This window comes from Crocodylus siamensis, chromosome 1 (assembly GCF_052110815.1).
Source record: "Crocodylus siamensis isolate JL-2025a chromosome 1, ASM5211081v1, whole genome shotgun sequence".
Taxonomy (NCBI): Eukaryota; Metazoa; Chordata; order Crocodylia; family Crocodylidae; genus Crocodylus; species Crocodylus siamensis.
The window spans coordinates 37,318,866-37,342,928 of record NC_143395.1 but is presented as its reverse complement, the minus strand read 5'-3'; the positions used below and the strand labels follow the sequence as shown (position 1 = coordinate 37,342,928).

Genomic DNA, 24,063 nt, shown 5'->3' with positions numbered 1-24,063 from the left:
AAGCACAATGGATTGATTCAAATTATATGCAGATTAGATTCTATATCCCTAATATGCATATTAATCAAGCAGTATAACTGTTAGTAGTTCTCAGCTGACTTATTTGCCAAAATCACTGAGATATTAAGTCTGACTTCCTATTAAGTGGATATTCTTTCCAAATAATACTTATCCAAATTTATTAATGCTGAAATGATGGATCCACATGGCTTGACACCTGTAAACTTCTTAATCCAATTCTAATGAGATTTGCTATACAGTAATAATGTAGTAGGATCATAGGATCATAGGAAAGTAGAGCTGGAAAGGACCTCACAAGGTTGTCTAGTTCAATACCCTGCTCAAGGCAGGATCATCCCTGACTAAACCATCCCAGCCAAGTGTTTGTCCAGCCTGCTCTTGAAAATTTCCAAGCATGGAGATTCTACAGAGAAAAGCCCAGCTCTTTAATACCCTTCAGGTGTTTGAAGACTGTTACCAAATTTTCCCTCAGCCTTCTCTTCTCCAGACTAAACATTCCTAATTCTTTCTTCCTTTCCAGGCTCCTAATCATTTCTGTTGATTTGTGCTGAACACTTTCCAATCTGTCCAAATCTTTCTTCTAAAGTGGAGCTCAACTGAACATAGTATGTCAGGTGAGACCTCACCAGTGCTGAACACAGAAGAATCACTTCCCTTGATTTGGAAATTATACTCCTGTTAATAGAATCCAGCACGTTGTTTGCTTTTTTTGCAACAAAAATACAAATTTGCTAATCATACACTTGATCTTATCTTCCAAATCATTCATGAAGATGTTAAACTGTATCAGACCAAGGAAAGCCCCCAGGAAAAATTCACTTGGTATCGCCTTTCAGCTAGACTTTGAGTCATTAATGACAACTCAGCATGCATGATGATCCAACCTGGTATGTATCTATGTTAGAATGCTTTCATCTAGTGTATTTCCTTGGCTTGGTAATCAGAATGTAGTGAGAGACAGTGTCCAGACCCTTGCTAATGTCAAGGTATATCACATCCATTTCTCTCCCCCATCCATGCAGCCTGTCACCATATCACAGAAAGAAATCAGGTTGGTCAGGCATGACTTGCTCTTGGTGAATCCATGCTGGCTGTTCACCTTGTTTTCCTCCAGGTGCTTCACTTAAGACCTGCTTCATGATTCTTCCAGGTACTAAGGTCAGGCTGACTGGTCTGTACTTATCTGGATCCTCCTCCTTCCTTTTTCTTAAAGATGGACACTTTATTTGCCCTTTAACAGTCATCCAGGATGTAATCTCCAAAAGTTCTCAAAGAGGATAATTCATTAATCTGAAATTACCTCAGCCAATTCTTTCAGTATACTAGGATGTGTGTAATCTGGGCAAAAGAGTTTTCTGAATGAAGAGAATAAGTATTTTTCACTAATTCAATAAAGAGTAAACTCCACTTTTCTCAAAAAATTTAATTGCAGAATTATTTACAGAAGATGAACATAAACAATACATAAACCAATTGAAAGAGGCAGCTTCATAAAAGAGCCATGGGGCAAAATAGTGAAGCACATTTTCTTACAATCAGCTGGAGGTGAGTAGAGAGTCATGAAAAATAAAAACTCAAGAATAAAACAATTCTCAAGTGTGTCTTCAAAGTAACATGTAACATTCTGGTAAAGAAGATATTACTGAGAAGCAAGAAATAATTGTAGCAATGAAATAGCATACTGTACATTCAATTTAGGTATCCTGCATGCTACTAAATAGAATTTATCAAAAGAACCATAAAAGCATGAGAAAGAGAATTACATAAAATAGTTTAATTCTAGTGAAGTGTAGCTTTGTACAAATGGTGAATATTTGGCACTCAGTTCATCCTCATTGTTGATATGATTTCTTATGTATATATATATATTTATATATATTTATATATATATTTTAATGTTAACTAAACAGCTAATTTCCTGGTTCTAACATTCCTTGAAATTCTATAGGAGGCATTTAATTTAGTCCTTAGGCCACACTTGAATATTTTGGCATGTTATATGGTCAATGAATGTATGAATTTTTTCTCTGTGCAGAAGAACCTGCACAATCATAGTGGCTTTGCTTTAGGAAAGAACAGTTCTAGAGCAGTATAAGCCAGACTTTAAGGTCAATTTTGTTAGTTCAGGAAAATCAATATATTAAGTGAATACATACATGCTGAGCCCTTTTAAAGTGAGATGGCCATACTATTAAACCTCCAAGGGATAAATCAAAGCATGAGTATGAGTATGTGGATTCCATAGGTAATTATAAACAAAGCCAATACTTTTATATGAGAAGGCTGCATTCATATACCTGAATCTAGTAAAACCCATGGTGAACTCACAGTAGTGACTATGGCCTACTTGAAAGGGAATAACATCTACTACCAAAAGACTTTGCCCCAGCTAACTCCCACAATAAGTGCTTTTTAACTTAATAGAACATACTGGGTGCGTCTACATGTGCACTTTAATGTGCAGTAGCTTATTTCACTGTGCATTAAATCATCACGTAAAAATCTGTGCAAATATGCTAAGGCACAGTAAAATAGGCTACTGTGCATTAAGCATCGTTAAAAAGCATGTGTTTTCAGTACTGCACATTAGGGCAAACTAATGTTCATATATTTGGTAGCTCACATTAGAGATACTAAATTTAGTGTACATTAGGAAAAGCACATTAATGCACTTGTAGACATGCCCACTGAGTCAGATATTGATTTAAATTATGCTAGTGTAAATCTTTCAAAAGTTTGCTAATTGCAGAGAAGTTTCCCAGGGCTGGCATTAGTGTGACTGAAATCAGGATCTAGTCAAGAGGCACTCACCTAAAATATCTGAAGCTTTTGTGTCAATTTAGCTCCAAGGATGGAGAAAGCTGTGTTGAATGAAAGGCTAGAAAAGGACAGGGAAATTCATACAGATATTTAAAACGTCTATGAGAAACTAATGATAATGCCTTTAAATAAACATCCTTCATTCTTAGTATAAAGTGTTTTGTTTCAAAGGAGTATGCCTTAGTTGGTGTAGTTCTGTTAACTTCAGTAGAATTATGCTGACTCCCCCACAGCTGAGAATCTGACATATAGGGCACATCCCCATGAGTGGGAATGTGTGCTGCCCTGGGGGCAAATAGCAGTGGCCGCTGCTATTTGCCCCCAGGCACACCCTTGCACATGTGCTTTGGCATGCGGCAAAATGCCCCGGGTGGGGTAAGGAAGGCTGGAGCCAGCACCTGGGCTGGCCTCAACAGTCTTACCTGGGGCCCTGAGGGCCTCCCAGGGCAGCAGCAGTGAGGATCCTGGTGTGCAGAGCCTGGTTGGCAGTCAAAGCGTGGCTCTGGCTAGCAAGGCTCTGGTTTCTGGTGGTGCATGCTGCAGCCATGTATGCCACCCTTTTTCTGCTTTTTTTTTTTTTTAGATAGTGGGATTTCCAATATCTGACATTGCTGCTGCACTGCAAAAATGCAGCATGGCAAATGGATTCAGAAGCACTGCGTGCATTTTGTGGCACCACAAAAGGCTTTGAGGTGCTACAGACTGCACATTCCCACTGATGGGGACACAGCCATAGAATCCAATTTTGTCCTCAGTTGATGCCCAGTGTGTACCCAGAGCTGTTCCAGAGTTTTCATTTGGAGGTTTCCTGAGAGCTGCAGGAATATTCAGGGTTGGTAGCAGACACGCCTACCATCATGGGCCATGCCCATGTAATTTTGGGCAGATATTAGAACTTTTAAGTCCCAGCCAGCACAATTCATGAAATGAATTACATGCTTAATCTGGCATTGGTCTTTCAGATGGAATGGGTACTCTGGCTTCTTATAGTCATTAAGGATTATAGGTAATTTTTCCATAAATAAAAGAAGGTATCATTGTCTCAGTACCCTGGCCAAATTCCATGTTGGGCAATTTTGTCTAATAGTAATCAGGCACCTAAAAGCTTTTGAAATCTAGTCCTTATTGTCTAGGGCACATTGTATGCCATGTTCCAGATCTCTGTTTAACAACTGCTAGATTTCACCTTGAAGGCAGGTGAATTTCAGTGACTAGCTAAAAGATTGCTATGTTTATTCAGGCTTTGATTTCAGTTTATGCATATGAGTATGCCACAGCACAAATATATAGCCTGGATATGACATCTATGGTTGAAAATGTTTGCCCTTGATTTGCTCCCTCCTCCTTAAATATTGCATAGAGATTGCCCCATAGATCATAAGAGGAGCCATTACAATTTTAACAGGGTGTGACCAACATCCCTGTGCACAAATTTAATGTATTTTTAGTCAATTCCATTCCTACTTTTGGCCTGACTACAATGCATACAGTAGGGACAGTGAATAGGGAAGGTTTCATCTATCATACACTGACACATTAATGTTGTCTTTGCAGTCTATGGTTCAGATCATCATTTCTGAAAGAAGGAAGGAAAAAGGAGAAGAAGGAAAGACAGACAGAAAGGTAAGAGGGATCTCTGGTGGTGGAATTATCTACTAAGAAACTCAGATTCTACCACTTTATTCCATTGGGAGGAGAGTATGGCATCCTTCAATGAAAAAGGCTGAGGATACAAGTAGGAAAACTGGGCAAGCCATTCATGCCCCACAGCATCTATGCCTCCATGCTAGCCTTGATTTCATCAGACATTTTGCATAGTAGCATAGCTCCCCTAACCACCATGGCTCCCAAAATTATTGGAAGGGGCTATTCTTAAATGTTAATACGACCCATCATCTTTTTTGCCAAATTTCTTGAAGGACTGCCCTTGCCACAGTTGTTTGCCTGCACCTCTATCTTGGCCTATTCAGTTTCTTTCTGTTTCCTCAGCTCGGACAATGGACTATGCAGACAGCCTTCTCAGGACTTTGATAGGATCATATAAAAGAAGGATCCCTTTCTGGGTGGGGGGGGAAGAAAACCACATGTGCGGCACTCTTGCCTCTAACAGACTTACAGGCCATGTTCTGTTTTTATATGGGTACCAATTTGTGGGGTTAGTTATACTACTTTTCTTGCATAAACCAGAATTTGGCCCATAATTAGAAAATCAGCTAGTAAAGTGCTTTGAGATCCTTCTGGGTGAAAGGCACTATATAAATGCAAATGTTAACCTGCCATACACCTTGAAGCACCACTCTGAATATTAAAGGATTTACTGATATTTGTCACCTGAATCTCAATTTACTTGTGTTATCATTAAGTAATAATTTGCTCTGGCAGCAGTGCAGAGGGGTAACTGACTACTGCTCAACATTTAATCTAAACTTTAAATCAGCATTTCTAAAACCTCTATCATACTTGATTTTATGCTTTCATACCATATTAAAGTAGGCAGCTGTATCTAACAGCCTGAAGGCCATATTTAGCCTTAAGATTAACATGCACAACATGCAAGCAACCAGATGGGCCCAGGCTCTACCCAGATGTTAATGGTGTAGTGCAGGTGAAAACATCAAAAGTATTTGTCTCAGAGTGTGTTGTATAAAAGTAACCAGGAATAATTTGGTCCTTGGTGAACTAGTATAATTACCCAGTTAAATAACTGCTGCACTGGATTAGAATAGTAGAAAGCCGGTCGTTCTGAAAAGTTGGTGATAAGCCACAGAACTGGGTCATGTCATGTGTGGAAAAATGTGCAAAGCAGCCCAGGAAGAAAGGGGGACTATTGAAAAGTCAGAGAAGGATTTTGAGAGATTGCTGATTTATCAAGGGCCAATAACTCAACTACAGCACGCAGTCTTTTAGCAGTAAATACTATCTCTTTCAGCTTCACCAGCTAAGTAACAACTTTCTCACTTCATTGTCTAAGCAGAGTTAAAGTAATAAGAATTAGACCATCTATTTACTGATACAGCAAAAGTGATGATTATTTTGAAAAAAAAAACTTCTGTAACATGAAGTGCATTCTAAGTATGAAATCCACACACCTATTTATGCTTTAATTCCACTGTAATTGATTTAAAAATTAATCATGAACTAAAATATATTTTTTGGCATTAAACTGTACAACATTTTCAGTCTTTATACACTGCTGAAGACCATTCTAATCAGTTTGTCAATAAATAATAAAATGCATTGTAACATACTCCACAAAAGTGCTATGAACTTTCAAACGAAAAAAAAATACAAAGCAAGAAATAAGTATAAACCTTATTGAACCTTAAACCATTCAGGTTATGTTCCTAAGTCAATTATAGTACTCTTGAGAATTCTGTTTATTATACTTGTGTTTTATGGACAATGATATCGCAAACAAGGGTTTTCTGATTCAGGCAGGATGATTTTGACTCCTCTAACTTTTTTCTACAAATCTGTATAGCATGAAGTTTCTAATAAAAAGGTACTCAACTATTATGTTAATGGAAAAATGATAATTTATTTAATTTTCTCCTGCTTTGTTGCTCTGTAATGCTGTCCCATTTTATACTAGTATGAAATCAATTTGACTTGTGTGATGAAGAGAGAGATTCGAAATGAAATGGTTGAAGGCTTATGAAGATACTATTTTGTATTAGTAACCAAGATTCAAGCAGATTGAACTGGGTTGATTTGAAACACAAGTATTATAAACACCAATTATTTTTTCTTAGCTAATTAATTAGATGTACATTATATAGATAAACATGGCTTACTATCTACCTTTATTGATAGAATGTTACCTGTACACATTTAATTTATTGCATTTAAAAACATAAAATGCACAGAAAACATTTTATCATATTTAGCAGTAGTTATCTATTTTACTTTTAATTATTCTTCTTTGGAACCAAGGTAGAATAAATAAGGAATCTAAGATAACCAAAGATTCACACTGAACACACTCCCATCATTGCACGAAAATTGAAAAAAAAAGGGTTTGACTTGCTCCCACAGCTTGACAATTAGCATCCAGTTTAGTGATAAAATAGCAAAATAATAAAATACCAAAAAAGTATCAACATGTAAAATTTAAAATTTTATGAATTACCGCAAGTCAACATGATAACTTAAACCTGGGATCAAGGTTACAGTTCAATTATTAAAATTTGCCTTTAGAAGTTCTGAATACTGATAGGATCAAATGCCGTTTGTCTTTGTCACATGGCCCATTGTCTTAGATGGGATTATTTAGGTAAGACAAGTGCAATTTTACCTGGAAGTATCCAACAAAATCAGATAAAACGTATCAGCTGCCGTAAGTGTACATAAGTATATAAATCTTTTTTAAATTTTCTATATCTAGGAAATACACTGGCTTTATTTTCATTGGATATTTCTATTTAGCTGCTCCAATTTAAATAAAATACAATTTTTAAAGCCTAAAGATGCCAATGCCTGCAAACATGTTTGTATTTAAAATAGTATGACAAAGAGAGGAAGTCACATAAGTATTGTACACTACCCAGGATTCAGCTCTTTCCATACAGAAAAATGCCATGAACACACGGGGGGACGTCAGGGTCTAATGCTTTTTGTGTACAGAAGAATACTTTAGGTGGGGTGGGTTAATTCTTTTTTTTTGTATTTTTCTCAAAAGGATATACATTCGTCTTTGTTTTTGCTTCCAAATATAGTTTAAGGCTATTTGGTAAAATATATACCAGATAACAAGCTTAATTTACAGGGTTTGTTTTCCCTTACAGAAACTTCTCCACTATTCAACTCTAAAGGATTTATATCTTGAAGCTAAACATGCTTTTATCAGCTGTGCTCCAAAAACAGAACTCATGCTTAACAAAATCCACTGAAGAAGGAACTAAAAGAAAAAGAAACAACCCAGATTTGAAGAAATGTTATATCATCTGCATCACCTACAATACTTCATGTTCTCAGTCATGTGGTGGGTGGCAGGGTATGCAGAATATATATTTAAAGTGCTCATCAAGGTGAAGAACCAAAGTGCTAGAGTATAATTAAATAGCTGTTCTGCCTATGGCTAAGTACATAGTATTTGTTAAAGCAGGTAAACAGAAATGTGTTATCTGGGACCGTCTCATTATTGTAATACTATTTTGACCTAACAAAATAATCAGAACCTTGCCATCAGGATCTGTGAGTTTTGTATTTTAGTGCGTCTTCACCTGAAGACTTCTCAAAGCTGAGATGCTCAATTACCTTGGGGAAGGTAGATGAAATGAAACAATACTATCGAAATTCATTTCAAATTAATATTAGAAGCCTCTTAGTTGTAGTGGTTTCTGTTTTTATGTTGTAATAACCAGAGGCTTGAAAAAAAAATTCTCTTCTTGTATTCCATGGCTGGAAGTCACATAATTCCTGTTTTTTGTTTTTTGTCTTTTACTTATGAAGCAAGCAAGAGACTTATTCTTGCCTTAACTGATACTGCATAGGAAAAAGAGTTCTGAAAAAATACAAATGTAAACCACAGTTCACCTTTACCTTAACATAACCATTTAAACTTAGATATACTTACCACTCACATTCATATTTCTTAAACTGGTTACAACATCACAACTGGCAGTTTAAACAAGCAAGATTTTTGTTCAAGGATACCCTGGAAACTCAATTGATATAGCATTTTCAGAGTTTGAAATATTACATGTAGCATAGCTCTTGAAATTAAGGAGAGAAGATTTGTAAAATAAATGCTAACACATAAAAGAACTGTTGAAATGCAATGAGTGTTCCAAAGGAGTAATTATAACTTTTCCTTTACACATCTTGCTACAGTAGATCTAACATTTTAAGGCTTCCATTTTCCTTTCACCCATCACTCAAGTCCTCTTGCATTATAATTTTGTTTAGATTTCTGCATGCCATTATACTAATACAAGCAAACATTTCTCACTGGGCATTCCCAATAGGACCAGACTTGTATGCTTCTTGGTTTCTGATGAACTTTGGAGCTTTAGTGGCTGGATATCCCTGTTCATCTCCAGAAACTTGATATGACATAAGAGGCCTAATGTTATTTTGCAGTAACAAAGATGCGTAGAATGGCAGAGCACATGGGCAAATATTCTAGTTGGGTTCAAGGAAAAGAAACTGGAGGTCAGAGATATAAATGGGTTCTTTCTTTCCTGCTCTTTACATTTGTAGCACCTTCTACTTGGATTAGCTAATGCCTCTAGTGAATGGTGAGATGCACCCATTTATAGTTTGTTATTCTTATTCCTAATTATCACACAATTTATAAAAATATAAATAACAAAAAAGTAAGCTGGGTTCCATCTCAAGAGGTGTTTCTTGTTGTCCTCTGAGAACATATTGGATAAGTCAGGTCTCAACAAGCCCTATCCATTGTAGCTGATTGTAAGTCAGACAATAAATACAAAAGAAGTTGTTCTCGCAATGAACTCAGCAAATTCTGAGAAAATCAAAAGCATTCCACTGTGCTTATGGCACAAAGAACACAACAGCAAGGGCATATTTAGTGGAGAGAATGAGACAAAAATTACCAGGTAAGTGACAAACTGTACAAGCATTTCATTTTAAAAAAGGAAACTGCAGCATTCTGTCTTTAAAGCCTGGTCTGGGCCTCTGGGATATATATCTCAATGCTGTCTGCTCGTTCTGTAGCTGAATTCTGCCGAAAAGAGGCTGCTCTCTTAGCAGCCATTAGCCGTCTTCTGGCTTCTTGACGTTGTCTGTCAGGTAGGTCCAGGGACTTTTCTCTTGTGATTGGGAATTTTCCTTTTGGGGGCTTCTTTGGTACTGGAGGAGGAACTTTCCTTTCTTCCTACAGTGGTTATTAAAATAAAAAGGTGTTTAAAGGAGTTAAGAGAACAGTCTTGCTACAGAAATGTGAAATGAAAAATGTTTGTCCTATAGTTCAAACATGTTTGATTTATACCCTGAAATGTGATAATTAAGGGATTAAATTCTATCCACTCTAGGGATGTTTGTGCAAATGCACCATTTTAGAATCCAGAGCAAGCTTAACTAGATTGTTTTATAGTATCAAAACTGTATTTCCATTCATTCATATTGCAGGTACTTTACATAAACATGCTGAAATTTCACTTTCATCTTTGCTAATTTAATTTACTTGGCACATCATTATATCCATCATTTTCAGAAACATAGTCTGAATCTCAGATAAGAACAGATCTCACTGCATCTGACTGAACAGAAAGACTGCCTAAGATTAGCAGGACAGGATTTTTAATTAAATTAATCATAGTGAGTTTAGCCTCTGCTGGATAAGAGATAGCAGCTGTGTATACATCTCTATTACTTCAATCTCCTCTCTGAATTGCTAAAAAGTAACAAGCAAACACAAACCAGAGAGATGAAAATATAGGGCTAATTGTTTTACACATCAGCCTAGAAAACCCGCAGTGAGAAATTATCAGAACATTATCAGTGAGAGTCTTAGTACATTTTGTATAAAACTTGTGATAATTGATATCTGCAGATATCCAATCAGATATTTTGTAATTTAAAATCCAGATTTTCCTCAAAAATTTAGATCCTTCACTTAGATTGAATTACCTAAAGGGATTATGAACTGTAAGTTTTACAGAAGCTTTACATTAGGAAAGTGCCCTTCAGTGGGAAAACACGCATCACAGGCATTCTTATTATAGCTTTCTGCCATTAGCATGCATTAAAGGATGGCAAGCCACTTATTTACATAGGACTCCGGTGTGTAGATAATGTGATCCATTACAAGACCTATATAATCAAACCCTTTTGAAAGTTACATAGTTTAGAGACCTCTAAAGGCAACTAATATGCTGAACCAAATGTGAAAATGAATATAAGATTGACTGGTTTTACAAAGATAGGAATTTTCATTATTCTTAGTCAGGAGGATTTAGAGCTTGTTTCCTTTCTCCCATCTTAGAATCACAGAAATGCAAGCTGGAAGGGACCTCAAGACTGGACCATACAGTCCAATCCCCTGTTCTATACACAATCATTTTTGTTTAACTCCATACAGCGGCTTGCTCTAAGATCTCTGATGGAAAGTCAGAGACAGTGGCTAAATACAGATGTTCTAAAAACCCCTTGCAGAATTGCTCTAACTTATTGCACTTTACTTAAAGCACGATAAGTTAGAACAGCAGCCAACTGAACAGACATTCACTGTTCGGTTGGGAGGGGGGGCGGTGGCTAGCAGGCAGCCCACAGTGGCCACTGGGGTGCTCCTGTACACCTCCCAGGAAGCTGCAAGAGCAGCCCCTCTTCCCATCCCTGAACCCTGCCTGTCTTCCCCCTGGCTGTCAGCAGTGGCTAGGGAGGAAGAGAGAGGAGTGGAGGACCCCCCAACTTGCAAGCTGGGGCCTTGTGGTGCTGGACCTGGTCCACATGCAGGGGAGGCTCCCTTCCCACCCCACCTAATCTCTTGAGAGCTGCAGCCAGCAGCTGCAGTGCAGTGCTGCCTAGCCAGGGCTGCTGCAGTGGTAGGGTCTGGGGTCTGTGTCTCTGCAGGAGCCCTGGCTGGATGGTACCGAGTCTCCAGAGCCCTTCACCCACAGCAGCCCAGGCCAGGCAGTGCTGCAGTGCTGCCCAGCTTCGGCTGCTGCAGGGACACAGACCCCAGAGCCCTTCCCTGAACCCCCTGCCCTCCACCATGAAGCAGCAACACACTGCTGGGAGAGAGACCCTGGACTTATATCCCCACAGTCCCCTGACCCACGCATGCTGTGGGACTGGGGCAGCTGTGGGGAGAAATACCCACCCCGTCCCCCACCCTAACGCTCCCCCTGCCAGGCTGTGCATGGGGCTGAGATCAGAGGATCAGAGATCACACTTGGGTCAGTGACAGCCAATGGGGTGGGGCCGGCCCAGGGTCGGGCAAAGCAGATAAGCTCAGGGTTCAGGAATGGATGATGCTAGAATGGAGCCCTACACAACGCTGCTGGGGATGGCAGCAGCTGCGCTCTAAATTAATCCTCAATGGCACCTGGCAGAGATATTTGATAAAGTGCTGTAACAGAAAGTGCTTTAGGTAGCACACTTCCATCGAGGGTTAACTTAGAGCAGGATCTGCCATTTCTAAAGCACTTGATGTGCCATAAAGGTCTGTTCTGTTATGACTGTAAAGGGCTTTCTACGTGCTTAAGTGTAATGTCTGTACCTAGGCAGTGACCCCAACTAACATCCCTGGGCTCATACTACCATACTCTTTGTTAACAGCCAAATGATACCATCCCACCTGCTTCCTCCTTTCTGGTATTTAGCTTCCTCTTCATGGAATCACTGATGCTGTCACAACAGTCATCTTTTACTTCTGGTTGTCACCTTCCCATTAGCAGAAGTTAACTAAATCCCTACCCACCAGCCACCTGGCTGAGAAACCCAAGAGGAGAAGCAAGAACAGGAAGCTGCCAAGGTACCTCTTGCTTCATTTCCAAACCAAACAAGCATTCAATCAGGGGGCAAGTATAATGACTCAAAGCCAAACACTGTTCATTTGCACCACACAGTAACAGCAGGGACAGAGCTGGAAGTAAGGCAGGGCTTGTACATAGAGAAAAGACAGCAACTAAGCAACATTGTTGCCAATGACAGCATGGCAAATTTACAATCTGTGCTGCTAATACTGTGGCCAACGGGTGTCTTTAGGGATGCAGACTCCGGAGAAGTGCAGACAGCATGAAATTCACAAGGCTGTCAGTGTCACCTGCTGGGATTTCCTATCCTAACAACTTTCACAGGCCAAAACCTTGTTTCTTCTATAGCCCTTCATCTGCTGCTTTTCAAAAGAGGCTGATGCCATGCCCTAGGGTGTTCCTTCCTTTTGAGAGGAAGTAAATGCTTTACTTTCTAGATTTTACACAGTTGTTCAAAATGTGCAAGCATGTTCACTTTAATTTAGTTCCACTTTCAGGCTTTATTTTAGGTCTCAATAAATCAGAGCAAGTCTCCATTCCAATCTGAGACTTGTAACTGGTAGTACAAATTCAGGTGGCTAAAAGAGAGTGGCTAGCAGAGGGCGGACAGATGTTTACTGACACCTACGAGTCTACAAACTTCACTTCATATATGTACTGGATACAAAAAATCATGGACTAAATATGGACTAAATATATGCATTTATGGCACATTATAACCTGCCTGCTGTTTGAGAACTCTAGGTAACCTTTCTACAGTTTACTAGCTGCATTCTTTCACCGGGTCAACATCCTCCTTCCCCCCCTCACCTATTGTCTACCAGGGATATGCATTTTCACAGACCTGCCTTTTTGCATACTGGCTTCTAATCTGCCCAGAAGAGCACCCAAACCAACAAGCAGACTCTCTCCAATGCCCAAAGAAGGATGTTTGTGCCTGAAAGCTTGCAAAGAACAATTTTTCCAAATCTTTAGTTGGTCTAATAAAAGATATCACATCTACCCAAAGAACCTTGTCTGCCTATTGACACCTATTTAATTTATATAGTACATTTTAAACCACACTTATGAAAAGTAAAAAATACCAGAAAGGACAAGCCCTAATTTTGAACTGTGGCATCTGTTAATTGGGCAATAGAAAACAGTTCCTTTTTATCTACAGGTTTGTAACCAGCCACTTACTGCAATTAGATTTAACACCAGGAGGCCATTTCTGAAGGAAATTGTATTGTCCATGGTCTGCTTACCTTTCTTTCAGGTGATTCTATTATTTTCCATTCGTTGAGCTTCAGTTGGTGCAGTTCATCAAACTTCATGCTGACGTCTTCAATTGAAAGCTGCAATAAGTCCCAGAATCCTGCCAGGTCCTGGGAAGTTGGCCTTGGCATGGCACTGGGGTCCTGACAGATACAAAAAAAAATTATTAATAGACTGTGAGACATTAAATGTTGTTTACAGCACTTGTGTGTGTATTTGGAAATGCACAGCTTCTCTTGCTGTAGCGCCACACATAAGGCCATGCAACTTTTTGAGCCTGGGAATTGTCTCCCACCCAATCAAAAAATCAGTGGGTTATATGTTATATGCTGACCTTTCTGGATTCCTGCTACTCAGGGCTGTCCCTTGTGGAGGCTTGACAATCATTTTTAAACTGTGGACAGCTGTCTAAATGAGCAGGGATAAACATTTTTGTATTCAGCCCTCCCGGAATCCTGCTCATTTAAAGCCTGCCTTGGCAATGGCTGAGTGGATGACAATGTTATGAATCAGCTGCTGGGTTATGCATATGTTTTAGTTGACATGTTATACATATAACGTAACTTATAAAACCTGAGACAATGTAATACCAAATACGGTAGGCTGTGCTACCTAGTTTGTGTTATGGTAACTTTAGTCTGCTCCAAGGAGATAAAATGAGCAATTTGCAGTCCTCCAGAATCCCAGGATGCCCTGCTCTGAGCTCCACCCACCCACAGCAAAGGTAGTATTGAGGCTCCAGTAGTGGTAAGATTAGACTAGCCCGTGAGAGAGAAGGCACCACACACCTTACATGGCCCTTATGGTGCTGAACAAGAACCTAAACTGAATGCAAACATGGTGCCTGAGGAGGCACACAGAAAGAAACAGCACCATATATACTGGGTAATGAACAATATATACTTCACAGATAGAGCCCAGGTGGCCTGGCTCCTAGTCACATCTCTGCTCTCTAGCTGTCTCATGGCAGAACAGAGCTGAGCAGGCAAGAAATAGTATTAACCCTTAACATGCAGTTGTTCACTTCTAACTTTTATAGAATCATAGAAAATGAGAGTTGGAAGGGACCTCAGGAGGTGATGTAGTCCAACGCCCTGTTCAAAGCAGGACCAGCCCCAACTAGATCCAGACAAGTCTACCTGGGTCTTAAAAACCTCTAAGGATGGGGATGTCACACCCGCGCTGGGTAACCTGCTCCAGGGCTTTACTACCCTCCCCATGAGAATGTTTTTCCTGATATCCAACCTAAACTTCCCTTGCTGCAACTAGAGACCATTGCTCCTTGTTCTGTCATCTGCCAGAAACAAGACCAGTCTAGCTCCATCCTCTTTGTAAGCACCCTTCAGGCAGTGGAAGGCTGTTATTAAATCCCCTCAGTCTTCTCAGGCATTTGTATACATGCTTGTGCTACAGCGCTGGGCACTTCTAGAAGTGCATGGTGCTGTTGGGCATGCAGTTGTATAAGTGGTGAAATGTGTGTCAGCGCAGAGGAAATGGCAGCAGAGTGCTTTTGAACTAAAACATATTGAATGTGTTTTAATTCAAAAGTGCACCACCTCCATTTTCTGCATGTTGATGCGCATTTTGCCGCTTACACAACTGCACCTGGCACAGCACAGTGTGCATCAGCTTGCATGAGGAGCAGACTCCATGCATGGTCACAACGCACGTCACAGCACAAAGCAATACGTGTATAAATACTTCTCCAGACTAAATATGACCAATTTCCTCAGCTTCTCCTCATAAGTCGTATGACCCAGCCCTCTAGCCTTTTTTGTCACCCTCTACTGGACTGCCTCCGATTTGTCCATTTTAACGTCATTTAACACTCCACAGATTTAGTCTGGTCTAAGAGTACCGTATAACTTCACTCTTAAATGTTCACTAAAACAAATTAAAGTTCTGTTCCCAAATTAAGCTGGGCAGACTCTTTCCTCAAGGTATTTTACTTAGGCAGTTTCTATGAGAACAAAAACAAGGTCCGGTTTGTGACATTAATGTCAGTTGTGACATTCTCCCCTGGGAAGGGAGGATCTCTGGGAAGAGAGTAGACCAGATTGCAACATTAGAGACAGTAGCTCAGGCTGCGGCAGGCTTAGTACTGGCTGTGGAGAGTCAGTGGTTGGTGGAACTTACTCTTCCTCCGCTCCTAAATTCAACCTATGGGACTTTGCACAAAGAACCTGCTCCACAGAGATAGCTCCACACTGTCCAGGAATACTCAACCCTTACATAGTTGTTCTTTCCCCTGCATAAGGAGAAAAACAACAGTGGGACTGCATATGGAGCACTGCCTTGCTAAAGTGGGAGAAGGACCTTCTTAGAGCCAGATCCACACAGGCATTTAGGGCCCCTCTACATGTGCAGGTAAAAGTGCGATTGGGATCTAATGTGAGCTCCACACAATTGTGCCTCCTGACATGCTGCACGTGCACGGCAAGAGCATGATCATGGGATCATTCATTGATCCCAATGCGCCTTATTGCCAGTGTAGGAGAAGCCTGGGAGCAAACTCCAGTGGCTGGGAGTGCCCTCAGTTGAGCCTCATGCGCTCTCCAGTGCTGGGGGATCATGGTTGCCCTGATCTCTCAGACTTCAGGGTGTGTGACACCCCTGGGGCTGTGGGATTGTGACTGCCATGATCACACTGTGCCAGGAGTTTCACAAACCCTTGAAGCTGGGAGATCACAGCAGCTGCAATCCTTCAGCCTTGGAGGGTTTTGTGCATCCCCAAGGCAGCTGCAGTCAGCTACCAGGACACAACTGAGTCCTGGCACCCAGTATCTGCCACTGTAGTACTCTGAGTCCCTTTGCTGCTGGGAACCAGGGTTGGCAGTTGTGGGGTCTGAGACTCCTCTCAGTCATGGGACTCCCAGTCCTGACAGGGCTCACAACCACAGGAGAGACCCTGCTACATATGCACATTAAAGCTTGATAGCAACCAGCTATAAAGTTAGTACAGATGTTTTAGGTCTAACTTTATAGCTGATTGGAGCTATTTATGGCAGGACAGCTACTCTTCATGTGTAGCTGGTCTCAAGGTAATTGTGAATTAACCAGTTAATTGTTTAATACCTGTAATGTGTTACCTGTCAGCTTTGTGTTCTTGGGGAACCCTAGCCTATCTGACTCACAAAGGACTCACTTCTCCTTCTCCCCCTCCCCACCCCATTGCCTTCCCACCCCTCCTTGAACAAGAACTGATTACAGGAAGAACTTACAAAAGACAATGACGATGCAGTGGGAGATGCACCTAAAGCCCTCCAGTCAAGGGTGATAGGAGGGAAGCAACTCCCCATGTCTCATTTACATCAGAGATGGAACTGGAAGGCAACTCATTTACATGGGAGATGGGACAGGAAATCACCTTCATTAGCATTCAGGATGGAGAACAGAGATTCCAAGGCAAGGACTGCACTGAACTCTGGGACCAGAGAAGCAGGGGAGCACTGCATGATGGGGGATCCCTGCTCTAAATGCTAATCAATCCATGTCTGTACCCACCCAGCTCAGCATTTATCAGACCAGATCTAGTAATCTGTCCTTTATTGGTACCCAAAACACTGAATCTACCTGTCTGTACTGTGAGTTCCCACAGAGTTATGCCATCCATAGCCAGGAGTGATCAGTTCCTGTTATCCAGCATATGAGCTATTGTTTACCCATAAGCAAACCTAGTGTCCTCCCTTGAGCCACTGTTAGTTCTCTACAAAAATCCCTACCCAAGCTCATGTTTCTGTCCTGGCGCTTGGATGCAAAAGCTGCACCAGTTCCACTCCTTTTCTGCCTGGAATCTCCCCATTGATCATGCTGAGGGCTCCGCCTGCCTGCAAGCTCCAACAAACACCTGGAGCTTTGCTGAGTGATGAGACCCTAACTCTTTTTTTCTCTCTGACTCCAGGAACCTGACTTTTACTTTCTTACTCCAGGCACAGCTTTCTAAGCCTGACTTTTCTTCTCTTACCCCAGGCGCAGCTTTTTAAACAGGACTCTCTCTCTCTCTGACTCCAGGAACCTGACTTTTATTCTCTTACTCCAGGCACAGCTTTCTAAACCTCATTTTTGCTGATGAAACTTGAGCTAGACTTTCCCAAATACCTAACTGAAACTATGTAATACTGTAACTGTTTTATTTGTCTCTCTTGTATGGCTATTACTACTGGTATCATCATAAGTTCATATACCTGGCAATAAATAACTTTTATGGTCAAGCTGGTTACTATTCTCTCTCTGAACCTTATTTACTCTTTCTTCCCCTTGACCTCCCCATTTGCTCTGCAGCAATGCTTCTTTTACCTAAGCCAAAGATCACTGCAATGCTCAAAAGCTATGGTGGGGTCTGCTTATCAAGGGAGTTACTACTAGGACCATTGTGACAAGAGTTTGGGATGTGCTGAGTTTTGAGGTATCAGCTGAAAGTGCTGATCGGACCCAGCCTGCTCAGGATTACCTTGTTAGCGTGTGTGTATGTGTGTCTAACTGCATTTATTATTGTCCTGCTGAAATCAGGGATGAACTGAGTTCAAGGCATATGAGGGTGTTAGCCTGTCAATGCTGAATAACCTGGCCTGGCTCAGGCATGCTCTGTTAATCTGTGTGTGTACGTGTTTGACTGATTCGGTGGTTGGAGGAACCCAGCCCCATTGAAACCAAGTCCTGCAAGATAGCTCTATTGGGGGCAACTTGCAGAAGGAAGAAATACAGCTCCATACAGAAACACAAGTAACACAAGCAGCACATTGATAGACTTACAGAGACCCCAGGAATGCACCCCTAATAAATGAGTGCACCCCAAAGTGATGGGCAAATCTGGTAACAGGCCTTAGTCTGAGTGTATATGCCTATTCCTGCCTAATTGCTTAGCCTCTGCCCCCCACTGCAGCATATGTAAAGTCAGCTGCTGTACTGTACACAAAAGGGCAGTGCCCCCACATACACTGTGCATGGGAGGCCCCCACCTCAGCTCTCTTGTTGCTCTGCCCCATGGGCTCTGCTGGTGCTCCTGCTTCCTTGCTCCCACCAATGGATGGGAGCAAGGAAGCAGAAGCTGAGGGCAATAGGGGGAGACTAGAGACTCTGGCTGCACCACCAGCTAGAGTGTTAGAGAGAGTGATCGCCACCCATTGGACATCCCTACAATAATGTATCCCTGCACCTAAACCTGTTGTAGGGCCTGATAATCAGCAAAAAGCACACCAGCCAAGGTCACTTATATTTAAAACAATGGGTGGAGGAAGAGCGGATGCTACCCACCTTCTATGTAACAGTTTACTGTAGAACCCAGATTACTTGTATCTGGGTGGTTCCCAACCTGATTTGAGTGGCCTGTCAAATTAAAGATGAGCCACTTAGCTGATTGCTGCAGAATTTGCATCAAAGGACACCACTTCTCCACTCAGCTGGAGCTCATAAGTAGTTCCTTCCACCAGTTTGGAGTAGCAGTGTCCTTTTAAATATGTAAATGCCACAGCAAATAGGTGGAGCAATTCAGAGGTTCACTGAGGCTCTGTATACCTCCAGATACTTTGCAACAGATACTCTGCAAACCCTCACTGCTAGAGGCGGTTTACTATAGGAATATAGCTCTGTGTAGTATCTGGGTTCTGCTGTACTAGTTGGAACATTTACCTACTATGTGGGCTTGCTTGGCTTCAAGACCCTTCTCAGCCTGAGGGTGATCAAATTTACACTTCCTCCATTCCAGGAGACCATCACATTTATGGTGAGCTAATGTGATACCACAGATTCCTGCAGGTTAGGAAACTTCCTAAGGGGACACACAACTTTTAAGTGGACTATGGTGCCTGTACTAGTCACTTTAAGTGTTACAACATCACTTGGAATCTGTATGGCAGTAAGTTATATGAACCAGGGGCCAGATGCAAAAAATATTTAAGCATCCACTGAAATCACTTAAGGCTTAAAAACTTTTAATCACTTAAAAACTGTCTTCAATCTGGCCTTTGCCCCTTATGTAACAGAAATGGGTGCAACTTGTTAACTTCAAGAATTAGGTCCCCTGCGTGAAAATTACTATGAGGCAAGTCCTGTGCCAGTATGTATCCTTTAATATATCCTGTATTTCAATCTGTTCCTTCTTAACTACACCATGACCCTCTCAGTCCTTCTTGTCATTTTCCTAGTTTACTCTAAAGATCTGTAAAATGATGCCAGCTGGAGGTCACTCACTGTGAATTGCCATTCCTTTCTGAATGGAAGGTAATTACCCTTCTGTCCCCTTCTTTGCACAGCTCAGCTCATACCAGTTTCCGTATGGTATAATTTCTAATGCAGCGACTGTTGATTGGAACACGTTTTGTGTTTTCTGGACCATAAGAGAGCTGCCTCCTGCTGCTCACATAAAACAATAATCTACATCATTTTAGGCTGGTAACCTCTAGCAAAAAGGACTAATATTAGAGATGTCTATGATCTGTTTATATTTCATTTTATCCAGAAACTTCTCATCTTTAGTGCTGAGCTTTGAATTCAGGCTTTGATTCTATGAATAGATTCGTTATCACAACAGCCTTTATCCTGAAGGAAGCAAAGAGCTAGTCAAATGATCATTGGTGATGCTGATGTACCTCTATATTCACCTGCAGCCCAGCCATGCTACACTGATCTGTGAACTCAGTAGATCTCCCAAGCTTTGCAGTATGGATGACAGCATACATATTATCCCTTTAAAGAAAGCTCAGGCTGTTAGAATTAGTGTGGCTAATTTACTAGGGAGCAGTAATTAACCAGCCACACTCTCCTTGGTTGTTAGTGAAAACACTATGATGCAGCGAATTCAGGACCAGATTCTCACCTGGGCTAGGGATAGATATTACACATGAACTGGTTTAAGTGATCAGAAACTGATTTAAAGCTGTAACAGAACAGATGTTCAGTGCACATAAACCAGTTTGAAAATGGCTGAAACTGGTTTGGTTTGAGTCAAACCGGTTTATGCAATGTCTGTCCCAGACCTCTTACTGGTTTAACATAAACCAGGCTCTCCCAGCATCTCAGCATGACTGTAGGTTGCTTTCACCCTTCCCCTGACCACTTCCTGCTAAGCAGGAATGCCCCCCTCCTCTCTGCCTTGATAAGAGGTGTCTGTGTATTAGGTAGAAGACTGCATGCTGAGTACTGCCTGTGCTGAATCAGCAGGCAGAATCAACAGGTAGCTGGTAATGTCTCTTTGTTGTTTTCTTAATAGGGTGCTAAACACCTAGTTGGGGGTGATAAACACTGTTATCAATCCCCTGCTGGGCTAATCAGAGTGTCTTGCCAGGGCCTGGCCACCCCTTCCCCAGCCCCAGCTCAGTACTGTGCAAGGGAAGGGAGGGCTGCTCTAGCACCCCCCAGCTTCCAGCCTGAGCCACTGCAGGCATGTGGTTACATGTCTGGTATGTCTGTGCAGTTACAAAGTGATTTAGCCTAGCCAGGTCAGATTAACCTGCAAAGATTGAACCAATTCAGGCTTTTTGTCTGTCCCCAGCCCTGATGAAAATCAGCATGACTCCTCTAAAGCTGATGAAGCCAGATGAGAATCTTTTGTAAGAAACATACAGCCAAGACCTTGACCAATCATGCAGCATAAAGTCCTACTGCAATTTTCACAAACCTTGGTTGATGGAGTAATTGTTCTGGGTAATCATATTCTGCCCAGAAGCATAACAATACAGCCAGGCTGTCAGGGCAGCCATGACACCTGAGGGCAGCGATGACTTCTGGCTGCCAGTGTGTTACTGGTACAATTGTGTCCCCTCTAAAGTGGCACTTGGTATGGCTGTACTGTTTACCCTGACCTAGTTATGCCACCCTAAACCTGAATTATAGCTTTGAATGAGATGAAGAGGAACCCCTTACTTTCTGGCTGAAATTTTGTTTCATTGTATTATGTGTTGGTAGACAACAGGTGTATTCTATCCATGGGGCATTGAATGCACTCTAGGGTGGTTGTAGTAATAGCTGGCTGCCTGTATATGGCAAGTTCCCATCAAGTTCAATGATGCTGATTCAGGACCAAACAGAACATCTGTTGTGGATGCAAATTTAGTGAATGGTTTACAACAAAACACATACTGATGGGATGAAAAAAAATCAAACATACTACAGGCCCAGTCCTTCAGTAGTTACTTTCTATTAATTCCACTGGTAGCTTTACTTCACTGATGGCAAAGTTAATAACAGTCCCATCAAAATATTTCTTAACAGTAAGAACCAGCGAGCAGTGCCATTCTCAGGGACTTTGATTTATTAATCAGAAGGAAGAGAGGCAAACTTCACTTAATACCGTCAATCATTTTGTCTTAAAACCACAAGATTTTATCTTTTTTTTCGCCTCTCCCCCACAAAAAATAATAATCTTGCTATCTGTTTTAAACAGGTAATGCACATGCTGGGCAGGTATTGTTCTTACATCTTATTATAATAATTCTCTTGGGCACAAGTACTGCAAACACCGCCTTAGAGATAAACAAAGTATGCATAGTTTAGTTAATCAGATAATGGATGGCACTTCTGAATATGTAACAAGACTTTTATAGACAATCAAATTTCTTTCATTAGCAAGAAAATAAATATAAAAAGTATATGCAACATATCTATGATCAGAGAAATAGTTATCTAACAGTCTGTGTGAGTTTTCTGAGCCATCCAGTAATACAGAGTAAAATCTTATTTTAACACAGCCTTTGAAGCAGATAATTGGATGCTTTCCTAATGTGGATCATATAACTTACCATTCCTTATTAGATAACAGTACATGAAGGAAGGGCACTTTGGATGTTACTTTCTCAGAAATATTTTGGATACAATTTTCAGAACCCTGGCTGCTTAATTTCATGGATAACAAGTATGAAATGTGCATCTCCACTGTGAATGTCTTGTCAGGACTTTAAAAGGTTATACAGTAAATATTTAAAGAAAGACGGATTTCATATAGACAAATACTTAGGTCACATCTCCTGTCACACAAACAATAGAATTCAGCACTTTTTTTAGTGCACTGCACAGAGAAAGAAACAAAAGGTAACAATTTTATTCAATATTGAAAGGAAGCCTAAGGAGGGAAACATTCTATCATATATTGTCTTGCACTCAAAGAATTATGTTCTTCTATAGATTAGTATCTTCAGTTGCTACAATTTTCCTATTACTGATAGCAGCTGTCATATTAATGAAAATAAAATTTAGAATTGAATTAGGTTCTTGTGGACTACCAGACCAATAACTCTACCTCAGCTGCTCTTCTGGCCCAAGGACTTCATATAGGTAATTGACAATGCAAAATATGAAGCCCAATCTTGCAAGCACTCTGTGTGTAAAAAGTATAGGTTCAGACCTATATTTTACAAAATGTATTCTTTTTCTCATAATTTAGATTTATTCTCTGTTTAATGCTTTTCTTAAATTTGGAAAAAAGTCAATAAGACTAAAATAAGACTTTGCCCTGTGGAAAAATACCAACATGCCTGAAACTATATTTTTAAGACACTACAATTTAAAAAGGAAACATCATTTTAGACTAAATATCCCTTTCTCTCTCACTTTGGCTGAACTGTAGCTGCATGGATCTTCCCTCTTCCCTTGGTCTGACCAAAGGAATTTCTTTCCTTGAGTTCATTCACATCTCTCCTGACTCCTGGCTTCAATCTCAAACCTATGACTGCACTTCAGTGAAGCACCCAGTATCTACCTGAGCATCCTCACCTCAGTGAGCTCAAGTACTTTTTCAACTTTTCCTCTCATCATCTAAGTGTCTGTTCTATATAATAACACCAGTCTCACCACTGTCGGACTGAGCTTTATCTTCAGTGCATTCGACCTTACCACATACATTCCTGAAACTTATTTCAATTTCTTCCATCCTATTTTAACTCTTTCTTACTTTTGCTTAACAAGTGCCTTCACCATTTAATGTAGGTCCCCCACCCTGGAATATTCATAACTATTGCTTTTCCATCCACATATGTGACTGGCCATGCCTTCTGTTTTTCCAGCATTTATTTTTAGGCCACCTTTCTTCAAATACTTCTCTTCTTTTCCCTCTATTGTTATAGAGGATAGCCTACAAATAACAGATCCAATGACAGAACTATTTAGCACACCTATTGTAGTAATAAACCAAAATGAGTTTAGCACTGAATCCTTAATGCAACCCAGTCTTGATGTCAAGGTTTTCTGTCATTCTCCATGAAGTTCTGACTTCTCTCTTCAATTGCTCCTTCAATTCTGACCATCTTTTCTGACACTCCTTTCTTAAGCAAGTACTAGTGCGTTATCTCACAGGGATCTCTACTGAATGCTTTAAAGTCCATGAATGTGTCATATAGTTTCTTATGTCTCTTTGGGAATTTTTCTTGCAGTTCTCTAATAACAAGTACTGAATCCATGGCTCCTTTACTTTGTACAAATATGAGTAAGTTTGTGAACGTTTCAAAGACTTTAATTAAACATTCTACTGGTTTTATTCATGTATAGTATTCACATCTAAGGGTGAAGTTACATCTTACACTTACACTATATT

At 40.6% G+C, this 24,063-nt stretch overlaps 1 protein-coding gene across 1 annotated transcript in view; it reads right to left on the bottom strand.

Moving 5' to 3' along the window:
* Positions 1–1,442: 1,442 nt before the first annotated feature.
* The window catches only part of DLGAP2 (DLG associated protein 2), an 803,365-nt gene continuing 780,744 nt past the window's right edge, over positions 1,443–24,063 (bottom strand). Inside the window, exons 14-15 of the mRNA XM_090033149.1 lie at positions 13,532–13,684; positions 1,443–9,682 (exon numbers count right to left, since the gene is read on the bottom strand). Coding sequence (XP_089889275.1) covers positions 9,464–9,682; positions 13,532–13,684 — 372 coding nt within the window. The 3' untranslated portion in view covers positions 1,443–9,463. The remainder of the gene's footprint in view (positions 9,683–13,531; positions 13,685–24,063) is intronic.